At 42.9% G+C, this 10,746-nt stretch overlaps 1 protein-coding gene and 1 long non-coding RNA gene across 3 annotated transcripts in view; one reads left to right on the forward strand and one right to left on the reverse strand.

Annotated features, from left to right (window-relative positions):
• Nucleotides 1–10,156, reverse strand: part of wdr59 (WD repeat domain 59) — a 21,811-nt gene extending 11,655 nt beyond the window's left edge. For both annotated transcript variants that reach the window (XM_033620019.2, XM_033620010.2), the window contains exons 1-17: nucleotides 10,075–10,156; nucleotides 7,752–7,801; nucleotides 7,491–7,626; nucleotides 7,284–7,369; nucleotides 6,221–6,301; nucleotides 5,526–5,563; nucleotides 5,212–5,300; nucleotides 5,009–5,125; nucleotides 4,668–4,745; nucleotides 3,145–3,301; nucleotides 2,884–2,963; nucleotides 2,631–2,760; nucleotides 2,209–2,312; nucleotides 1,826–1,990; nucleotides 1,052–1,147; nucleotides 828–932; nucleotides 101–222 (exon numbers count right to left, since the gene is read on the reverse strand). In XM_033620019.2, coding sequence (XP_033475910.1) covers nucleotides 101–222; nucleotides 828–932; nucleotides 1,052–1,147; nucleotides 1,826–1,990; nucleotides 2,209–2,312; nucleotides 2,631–2,760; nucleotides 2,884–2,963; nucleotides 3,145–3,301; nucleotides 4,668–4,745; nucleotides 5,009–5,125; nucleotides 5,212–5,300; nucleotides 5,526–5,563; nucleotides 6,221–6,301; nucleotides 7,284–7,369; nucleotides 7,491–7,626; nucleotides 7,752–7,801; nucleotides 10,075–10,128 — 1,688 coding nt within the window. In that variant the 5' untranslated portion in view covers nucleotides 10,129–10,156. The remainder of the gene's footprint in view (nucleotides 1–100; nucleotides 223–827; nucleotides 933–1,051; nucleotides 1,148–1,825; nucleotides 1,991–2,208; nucleotides 2,313–2,630; nucleotides 2,761–2,883; nucleotides 2,964–3,144; nucleotides 3,302–4,667; nucleotides 4,746–5,008; nucleotides 5,126–5,211; nucleotides 5,301–5,525; nucleotides 5,564–6,220; nucleotides 6,302–7,283; nucleotides 7,370–7,490; nucleotides 7,627–7,751; nucleotides 7,802–10,074) is intronic.
• LOC144465087 (uncharacterized) lies at nucleotides 2,307–8,286 on the forward strand. The gene is made up of 5 exons (XR_013492433.1): nucleotides 2,307–2,444; nucleotides 2,638–2,710; nucleotides 4,962–5,089; nucleotides 5,225–5,366; nucleotides 7,478–8,286. It is a non-coding gene; the product is annotated as an uncharacterized LOC144465087 (long non-coding RNA).
• Nucleotides 10,157–10,746: the final 590 nt, after the last annotated feature.

The following is a 10,746-nucleotide window of genomic DNA, read 5'->3' on the forward strand; positions in this document are numbered from 1 at the left end:
CAAATGGGTCCAGATGTGTTGCAGCTGAAGACAAACACTTATGTTCATGAGTATTAAAAACACAAACACTGCGTGTGTGTGTTCAGGGGTGTGTTCTAACCTGGGGGTGGGCTCAGTGGGCGGGACAGAGCGGTGCATTGTGATTGGTCGGGTGAAGTAAACCAAACAGCCGGTGCCACAGAAACGAGCGCCGGAGGTCCGAGGGAACGGGATGTTGGCATCCTGGGGAACAAAGAAGAAGCAGAGAGAGGGAGCTGTTTGTGCCCTTTAATGATTCATTAATCAGGATTCACACGGTCCTGGAAAACCTGGGAAAGTCCTGGAATTAGTCAAAATCATTTAATGTTTTATGAAGTCCTGGAATTTTTGGTGTGTGTAATGAAATAGTTACAGTAATCTGCTGTGGATAATCTCCCAGGTGACGTAACATAAGGGCGAATTTATTCTCTGACGCTGTCGATGAATGTTTTGTTTACCATCACGTGTGTTTCGTTATTTCCTCCCTGGGTCTGTCTCTCCCTTCCTGTTTGCCTGCTTGCTGAAATTATGAATAGTGTGAATCTGATGTGTTTAAAAACAGCGGGCTAATGGGGCAATGAAAAAAAAATCTTAATCATGGGTCCTGGAAAAGTCCTGGAAAAGTATTGAAATGTTGCTCATGAACATGTGTGAACCTGATTAATGGAAGATATTCTGGAAGATGTTCACAGCTTCTTCCATCAAACATGATTTTATTCATGCTGCTGCTGCTGCTGTGTTGTGTTTCGTCTGTTTGCTGTGAAGATCCTCAGAGTTTCCTGCTGCAGGAGAGACTGAACGTTTGTTACCTGATAGGATCCGTACGTGTTGGTGACCCGAGGAAACGCCTGCAGGGCCGGAGTGACCGGGTTGGACAGGACGAAGGGGCCCGAGGCCGGACCGTCCTCCTGCGTCTGACAGAGGAAACACGTCATCAAGATTAAACTGATGATCTGCTACACACTCTGACACCAGCTGTGTGTGTGTGTGTGTGTGTGTGTGTGTGTGTGTGTGTGTGTGTGTATCCCCTCACCATGTCTGACTCCAGACAGGACACCAGCTGTCGGACACACGGCTCCAGACAGTTCTGGTTCCTCTTCACTTTCTGCAGCGACGTGTCGGTCAGAATCTGAACAATACACAGAGTGTCATCATCATCATCATCATCATCCTCACAAACATGTTTTATTCTTGGAAAACAAAAAACAGGAACAAGTTTTAAATGTTTAAGTCAAAGGTAAAATTTACTTTAACAAAAGAGTGTGCTGTGGTGCGTTTAGGTTGCCTGTAAATATTAGCTCTTGGTCTGTTTTTAGATTTTATTTTTACAGCAACAAAAAGATCTCTTCATATCATATTGTGTCGGTTTATATTGAATATTTAACAAAAAAGGTCAAATCAAATTACACAGACAGGCACTGTTACTTCTAGTTCGTCATTATTTTGAAGATTTTCACATTTTAAAGAAATTAAGTCGTTCAGCAGCAGAAACTGCTTAAATAAAAAATAAGTAAATGACCTGCTGAATTAATATGCCATTAAATATATTGAATAAATAAAGCAAATTAAGCAGTAACTGGTATAACTTAATATTTCTCTGGTAGTTTCTGTCTTTATTTACTTTTCTATTTCATTTTTATTGATTTTTAAATGTTTTTTTGCTTTTAGAAAAAAATATTTTAATGTATTTATTGATGTTTAAATATCTGTATTTAGTCTTTCTTTATCATCTTTTTTGTTTTTGTTTTGGCAGCTTCCTTCTTCCATAATTTTTTGTGTGCCATGGTGCGTTCAGGGTCGATGGTACCTTCTGGATCTTGGTCTTGGTGGCGGAGGGGATGGTCGTCGGGGAGACGAACTGGAAGGTGGGCGCGGCGTTGTTTGGATACTGGGCGGGGAACTTGACCACCAGATGAACCTGATGGCTGCCGAAGTGAGCCGACACCACGCAGCTGCGGTTCAACGCGTCCATCTGCACAAAACAACACAGCTCAGTCTGATGTCACTGAACACACCGTGGTCATGGAATTATACTCAGTTAAATAAAGTTTTCCTTCTGAAGTGATTTACAGGCGATTATAAAAAGTCTGAGAATCAGAGGTTTTGAAAACAGGAAGTTGCTGTGGAAAAAGAGACAGAAGAAGAAGAAGCTGCAGATCAGCCTGATGATCATAGATGTTCCAGTCTCACCTCCACGTTGACGTTTCTGATCTGCAGGTTGACCAGAGAGAACTCCTGCTGCAGAGTCTGAGGGACACCTGAACCCACCGCCGAGCTCAGAGCGCCGTCCTGATCTGAGGGACGACAGGACAGACGACAGGATGGAGAGAGGACAGACAGGACAGACGACAGGATGGAGAGAGGACAGACAGGACAGACAGGACAGACGACAGGATGGAGGGAGGACAGAAACAACCACACTCACAGTAAGAGGACAACATACTGTCTTTACGCTGTGCTGTTGCCAACGTACTCACATGTGATTTTGACAGTTTCGGTCAAAATAATAATAACAGTTATTTATTACAGTTAATCACTGGTTTTATGGGAAGTCGTTCAGTCTGCAGAGTTTCACGTCTTTAACCAGAACTCTGACTCAAGGTTTTTCTCACCCTGCAGGTTTTCAGCAGCAACGCCGACGCCGTATTGACTGTCGGGCTCCTGAGACGACAGAGACTTCTCCGACTCCATGGTGAGAGACATCCCCTCCATCAGGTCCTCCACCAAGTCACTGACACACAGCTGCACAACAACAACAACAACAACAACAACAACGACACACAGTCTGAAAATATAATTAAAATATCAAAAAAATATTAATCAAAATGTCCCAAAAACTGATAAAAAGTCTGAAAAATATTCCACCTTCTGCAGCTGAGGATCCACCCTCCATATCCTCAGAGTCTGATCTCTGGACCATGTGACCAGCTGGTAATCCTTCGAGCCTGAAACAAACAAACACAGTAAACAACAACAAACAGCTGATTTTCCCCAGGAGAGGAAAAAAAAACATCTTTCAGAAACTTTGTTTTCATCGACGCTCTTTGTAAATCCTGTCTGTGTTTGGAGGACGCTGAAGCTGAGCTAAGACCTGAAGGTTCTAAATCTCAGCGTGTGATTGGTCACCTTCTTTCTGAGGCCTCCACTGGAACTCCAGCACCACGTCATCGTGTCCGACGAAGGCGTGAACGGGACTGTTGAGGTCGAGCGTGCTCCACAGCAACAGACTGTTCTCTCGTCTCAGCTGAGGAACCATCACTGTGACCAGACCGTTAGAGAACGGCTGATGGCGAGACAGACAGAGACAGGACACAAGAGACAGGACACAAGAGACAGGAGACAAGAGACGGGAGACGGGAGACAGAGACAAGAGACGGAAGACGGGAGACAAGAGACAGAGACAGGAGACAAGAGACAGTGACAGGAGACAAGAGGCAGAGACAGGAGTCGAGAGACAGGAGACAGGAGACAAGAGACAGCAACAGGAGACAAGAGACAGAGACAAGAGACAGCAACAGGAGACAAGAGACAGGAGTCGAGAGATGGGAGACAAGAGACAGCGACAGGAGACAAGAGACAGAGACAGGAGACAAGAGACAGGAGTCGAGAGACAGGAGACAGGAGACAAGAGACAGCGACAGGAGACAGGAGACAAGAGACAGAGACAAGAGACAGCAACAGGAGACAGGAGACAAGAGACAGGAGACAAGAGACAGGAATCGAGAGACGGGAGACAAGAGACAGCGACAAGAGACAGGAGACGGGAGACAAGAGACAGAGACAGGAGACAAGAGACAGGAGTCGAGAGACAGGAGACAGGAGACAAGAGACAGGAGACAGAGACAAGAGACGGAAGACGGGAGACAAGAGACAGAGACAGGAGACAAGAGACAGTGACAGGAGACAAGAGGCAGAGACAGGAGTCGAGAGACAGGAGACAGGAGACAAGAGACAGCAACAGGAGACAAGAGACAGAGACAAGAGACAGCAACAGGAGACAAGAGACAGGAGTCGAGAGACGGGAGACGAGACAGCGACAGGAGACAAGAGACAGTGACAGGAGACAAGAGGCAGAGACAGGAGTCGAGAGACAGGAGACAGGAGACAAGAGACAGCGACAGGAGACAGGAGACAAGAGACAGAGACAAGAGACAGCAACAGGAGACAGGAGACAAGAGACAGAGACAGGAGACAAGAGACAGGAGTCGAGAGACGGGAGACAAGAGACAGCGACAAGAGACAGGAGACGGGAGACAAGAGACAGCGACAGGAGACAGGAGACAAGAGACAGGAGTCGAGAGACGGGAGACAAGAGACAGCGACAGGAGACAAGAGACAGAGACAGGAGACAAGAGACAGGAGTCGAGAGACAGGAGACAAGAGACAGCGACAGGAGACAGGAGACAAGAGACAGAGACAAGAGACAGCAACAGGAGACAGGAGACAAGAGACAGGAGACAAGAGACAGGAGTCGAGACACGGGAGACAAGAGACAGGAGACGGGAGACAAGAGACGGGAGACAAGAGACAGGAGACAGAGACAGGAGACAGTGTGAGCACTGATACAGCGACACAGCTGAGTGATGGTTCAGTGTGTCGCTGTAACTATAACTATAAATGTGTGATGAAGGTCGATGCGTGATTCTCACCGTGTACCTGGCCTTCCACACCGGCACCTGACAGGACAGGATGTTCAGGTACTTCCTGGGCTGTCGGTAATCCCAAAACTACACACACAAACAACAAGAGAGAAAATACACAAGTTACACACTGACAGCAGAGATGATTTCAAGTTGTTGTCTTTATCTTCAGCCATGACCTCACACATATCCTTCATGTTAAAGCCACGTGTACCGTAACATGACAAGGTGTCAGGGCTCAACATTTGGACCTGTTTTCTTTTGGTCATCCAGCGTTTCCTGTTTGGGTCTCTCTCCCTCCAGGTTTAATCACCTGCCTGTAGAAACAACGGTGCGTTTGTGTTCCTCACCCTCACTGAGTTGTCCTGGCTCGACGTGGCGAGGATGAACTCGTTGTCTGGATGCCAGTCGAGGCCGTGGATCTTCGACAGGTGAGCTGCCACGTACTCCGCCGCCGTGTTCGGCTTCTGTTCAGAGAGAATCACACAAACACTGACACCACTGATGTGACGTCACAAACAGCTGACTGCAGCTTCACACTGTGGCTGCTCACTCTTTTATCCCAGATCCGAACGTCTCCGTCGTGACTGGACGCCAGCAGGTACTGGTTCTTCCTGTTCCACTTCACCTGAGACGCTCCGGCTGGAGACGAGAGAGACGGAGAAGACGGGATGAAGAGAAGAGTGTCAGCTCAGAGAGGAAGAACAGGTGTGAACGTTCAGAAAACATGCTGACTAATGTTTCAGTCTTTAATTTCCACATCATCCATCAGTGTGTGGACGGAGACAGAAGAAAAACAGACGGACGACACGTAAAACATTTCACTGGAATAAAACTAAAAGACGGTCTGTCCCTTTAAATACTCACCGACAGCTGACAGCACCACCGTCGGTTTCCGAGTGTCTCTGTGGAGTCAAACAGAGCGACTGAAAACTGGACAACAAACAGCTGCTGCTGAGTCATTAAGATTAAAACTAATAAAACATAAATTAAAAATGAACATAAATTAATTTCAGTGTTGGATTTTTAGCTATAAAATATCAGGACTGTAAAAAGAAGACGGCCTATATTTCGATAAACCTTTGTGACACTAAACGAAGAGAAAACAACAACTAACTCTCCTGAAAAACTAAAACTAAACTGTTCTAAAATAACTAAATATCTAAAAACTAACTAAACTTAATATATTTAAAAACGTAACCTTTTTGAAAATTAAATAAATGTATAAAATTAAAACTAACCCTTTCTGAAAAACTAAACTAAAACTGACACACTCTGAAAACTAAAACTTAACAAGAACAGAAAAGTTATTTTAAAACTAAAATAAGATAAAAAGTAAAAAAAATCTAAATTAAAATGAAATAAAAAACCCAAATTGTAACTTGAGAGCTCTCTGCAGCTTCTTTATTTTTCCTAGCAAGACAACGTCAGAGCTCAGCGAGTTTCAGATCAATATAACTGTGATAAGATAAATTATTTATCTGATCTGTGATCAGCTCCAAACAGGTCAAAATATTTAGTGAATATTTATTACATGTCATGAATCAATAATCTGCTCTGACCTGGTGTCCCAGATGTAAATGTAGGTGTCCACTGAGCTGGTGACCAGGAACTCTGGTTCAAACCAGGACCAGTCCAGATCGCTGAGGATTACAGAGAGGCAGTGAACACAACACAGAGTCAGTGAACACACCACAGAATCAGTGAACACATCACAGTCAGTATACACATCGATGAGTCAGTGAACACACCACAGAATCAGTGAACACATCACAGTCAGTATACACATCGATGAGTCAGTGAACACACCACAGAGTCAGTGAACACATCACAGAGTCAGTGAACATACCAGAGTCAGTGAACACACCACAGAGTCAGTGAACACACCACAGAGTCAGTGAACACACCACAGAGTCTGTGAACATACCAGAGTCAGTGAACACACCACAGAGTCAGTGAACACATCACAGAGGCAGTGAACACACCACAGAGTCAGTGAACACACCACAGAGGCAGTGAACACATTACAGAGTCAGTGAACACACCACAGTCAGTGAACACACCACAGAGTCAGTGAACACACCACAGAGTCAGTGAACACATCACAGAGGCAGTGAACATACCAGAGTCAGTGAACACACCACAGAGTCATGGAACATACCAGAGTCAGTGAACACATCACAGAGAGTAAGTACACACATAACAGAGTCAGTAAACACGCCACAGTCAGTGAACACACCACAGAGTCAGTGAACACATCACAGTCAGTGAACACACCACAGAGAGTCAGTGAACACACCACAGAGTCAGTGAACACACCACAGTCAGTGAGCATACCAGAGTCAGTGAACACACCACAGAGTCAGTGAACACACCACTGAGAGTCAGTGAACACATCACAGAGTCAGTGAACACACCACTGAGTCAGTGAACATACCACAGAGTCAGTGAACACACCACAGTCAGTGAACACATAACAGAGTCAGTGAACACACCACAGTCAGTGAACAGAGTCTGTGAACACACCACAGAGAGTCAGTGAACATACCACACAGTCTGTGAACACACCACAGAGTCAGTGAACACATCACAGAGTCCAGACAGAGGTGCGTTTGATGCTGTTACCTGATGACCCGAGTGTGTCCCTGCAGAGAGGTGTGAACTTCTCCACAGCCGTCACGCCACGAGTACAGATCCACACGCTGGTTACTCTGAAGACACACACACACACACACACACACACTCAGAAACACACAGAAAGTATTTCAGCTGGGTTTATTGTGTGTGTGTGTGTGTGTGTGTGTGTGTGTGTGTTTTAGGAGCAGAACTCACCGAGGCGGCGAAGACGTGGGACTCTGACCTGTGAGGGTTCCACTGGACCGTCCCCACGTCCCATTTACTCTGTCGCCCAATTTTGCGCGGCGGCTCAGACGGAGCCTCGAGGTTCACCATGTACAGGAAACGCCGCCTGGACAATATTTAAAACAGGAAGTGACGCTGAGAAGAGTCTCCTCCACAGAGCAGGTGTTCATCCTCAGCAGGTGAAAACTAACGCTCAGTCAGTGAAGAACTGTGGTGCGTTCAGGTACTTACCCGGACAGTACAGCGTGTGAGCCCAGGCAGTCCACTGACATGGCGGTGGCCTGAAAACACAGAAGAAGAAAAAGAAAACAGCTGATCTGAAAATAATGTACTGTAGCACTGTGCCCAAGATGAATTTCCCTTAGGGGACAATAAAGTTTACCTTATCTTACCTTAACTGCTCATTACTTTCTTTTCTTTCCTTTTGAGTCTGTCGACTAAAATCAAATCTGACTGATACAAAAATTTAAATATTTAGGAGTCTGAAAAACATAATAATGATTTCGAGGATATTTGTTTGTTTTATAAACACTTGGATCTTTTCAACGTGGCTCTTAAATCAGAATCAGGTTTTCACTTTAGAGGAATCTGTCTTGTTTGGTGAACAACAATTAGAAACTTTCAGAGGAAATACAATGAGGAAAAAGACACCAGAAAAAATGACAAACATATTTTAAAATACTTTAATAAACGTGTACAGTGTAACTGAAGAAGAGAGTCTGAAACAATCTAAAGTGTGAAAATAAACTGTGTTTCTAAAATGACCTCAGATATTTTTCTCTGATCAGCTGACTGTTTGTAGAACGATGTAAATCATCAGTCTGACTCGTTTTCCCTGAACGCACCATACTGGCCTGAATTTAAACAGGTAAAATGAACCAACTTTCCACAGTGATGATAAAACAGAGCAGCAGCAGAGACAGTTTAAATGTTCAGCCCCATCACACTCTTCATTCTTTGATTTATACGACAACATTTATTCATTTTTTTTTTTTTTTGAGTAGATACTTGATGTAAAATGCTGCCTCGGAGGCGTCTCACCTCGACCAGAGCACAGCTCTCTGATAAAACAACGATACTTCCTGTGGTCAGATTTAAAGATATTAAAAAATATTGTTTATCAGCAGCTTCAGTACAAAGAATCTGTATTTGCTGAGGCGCTGACAACATGTCAGACTGTAAATGGTTCATAAGGCAGCAGATGATTTAATCTACTTCTTTAACAGCTTCAACTTTTGTGGGGAATCATGAAAACGTGTGATGACAGTGAGGAGTCGACTGACTGAATGTGCACAGACTTTTCTGAGGATATCGCAGCTGTTGATCATTAGTTTTGTAGATGGATGAACGTTCTCAGAATCTTTCCACTAAACAAAATAAATATTTGAAGGATTTGTTATTTACAGGTTATTATGAAATGGTTTTACTGGTCCGGCCCCTTTAGATCAAACTGGGCTATTTGTGAGTTTGACAGCCCTGATCTTTACTGTGATTTTATCATGTTGATCTGTTCTGTGGACACGACATCTCCTGTCCATGTGTCCATCTGTCCATCTGTCCATCCATCTGTCCATCTGTCTGTCCATCTGTCCATCTGTCCATCCATCTGTCCATCTGTCCATCTGTCTGTCCATCTGTCCATCTGTCTGTCCTGGAGGAGGAATCTGTCCTCAGCTGCTCTTCATAAAGTTCATACTTTTTATCCACGTTAAAGTTTTTTGGGGAATGTAATCTTCTCTGCTGTGACGGTCTGAGAGCAGAGGGAGGTGCATGTTGTTTAATATAAAATATAATATAATATAAAAATATATTAAGTTTAGTTTTTATATATTTTGTTTATGTTTGTTGTTGTTGTTTTCAGAAAGGGTTAGTTTTAAGTTTTATACATTAAGTTGAGTTTCCAGAAGAGGTTATCTTTAATCTTTAAATATTTAGGTTTTCGTAAAGTTTTAAGGTGATTGATGAAATTGGACTTTATATAAATACAACTTAAGTGAACACTGAAAACAATTTAAATCACCCAGATATATTTATATTAATCATCTGTAAACTTTAATGGACTGATGGTTTAATTTATTCATGAACTCGTGATGTGTTTGAATCTGTCGGGAAACTGAAGCTTCAGATTAATGTGGTGGAGCTGAAGTAAAGAAAAAACAACTCCAGTGAAGAACCTCAAACTGAGACTTGGTCACATTTCTCCACTAAACTTCACCACATTAAAGATCTTAAAGTAACTTCTATTTAATAATGAATCATCTCTGATCTATTGATTATGTATCTCCTCTATGATCAATAACTTCTCTCTGACCTGCTGCTCTGACTTTCAGGACGAAGCTGTGACCGGAACATGTTTTTAACTCCTTCCGATCATCTGAATATGAACATATGATCGATTAACTGCTGCAGATCAAACATTAATGAGTCAAAGTAAAATAAAGTGTGGCGCTGTAGACTTTGACTGTGTTTCACTTTTCCTGACGCCCTTAAACTCCCCTCCACCTGTTCACCTGTCCGTCCCTTTGATCCCACCGGAGCTTTCGGGCGCACATACCTGGGCATCCCGAAACTCCACCACCACATTCTCACTGCTCCAGCGGGCCGCCATCTTCCCTTCGTCCTCTACCGTCAACAAAACGTCACGTGACCGTGAAGAGGCGTGACGCTGCGTTCAAGACCCCCTGGAAGAAATGGAAATATTAAATCAAAGCGATGATTCCCGTGAAAATATGAAGACGGTGGGCCTTTTCTATTTATATAAAAATATATGTTACTCCTGCTATGTTATATGTGTTTGTAGATGTTTGTGTACTTAATAATTTATTTGTTTAATTTAATTTATGTTGTTTCATCATATTTATAGTTACAACTTTTTTAACATGTATGTTTGCATGTGTCACGCGTATTTTTCCTTTTCTTTTAAATTAATCTAAAAATTAAAAAAAAAGCTGAAAATACTTTAAATCAACAGCTGCTTATTGACAACTCATAATTCTACAGCTTAAATATTAATAGTAACGACAAAAACATGTTTTGCAATTCTTTGTTCAAATATAAAAGATGAAATGAAGACTGAAATGAAGATAAAAAGAAGAACTTAATATGAATTTAAACATCTTAGCGTCACACATAATTTACACTAAAATATGTGCCTAAATATTACACTTTTTTAAAATTAATTTCTGTAATTCAACAAAACAATGACAACAGCGCTTCTAAAAAAAAT

Source organism: Epinephelus lanceolatus, chromosome 2, assembly GCF_041903045.1.
Source record: "Epinephelus lanceolatus isolate andai-2023 chromosome 2, ASM4190304v1, whole genome shotgun sequence".
NCBI lineage: Eukaryota > Metazoa > Chordata > Actinopteri > Perciformes > Serranidae > Epinephelus > Epinephelus lanceolatus.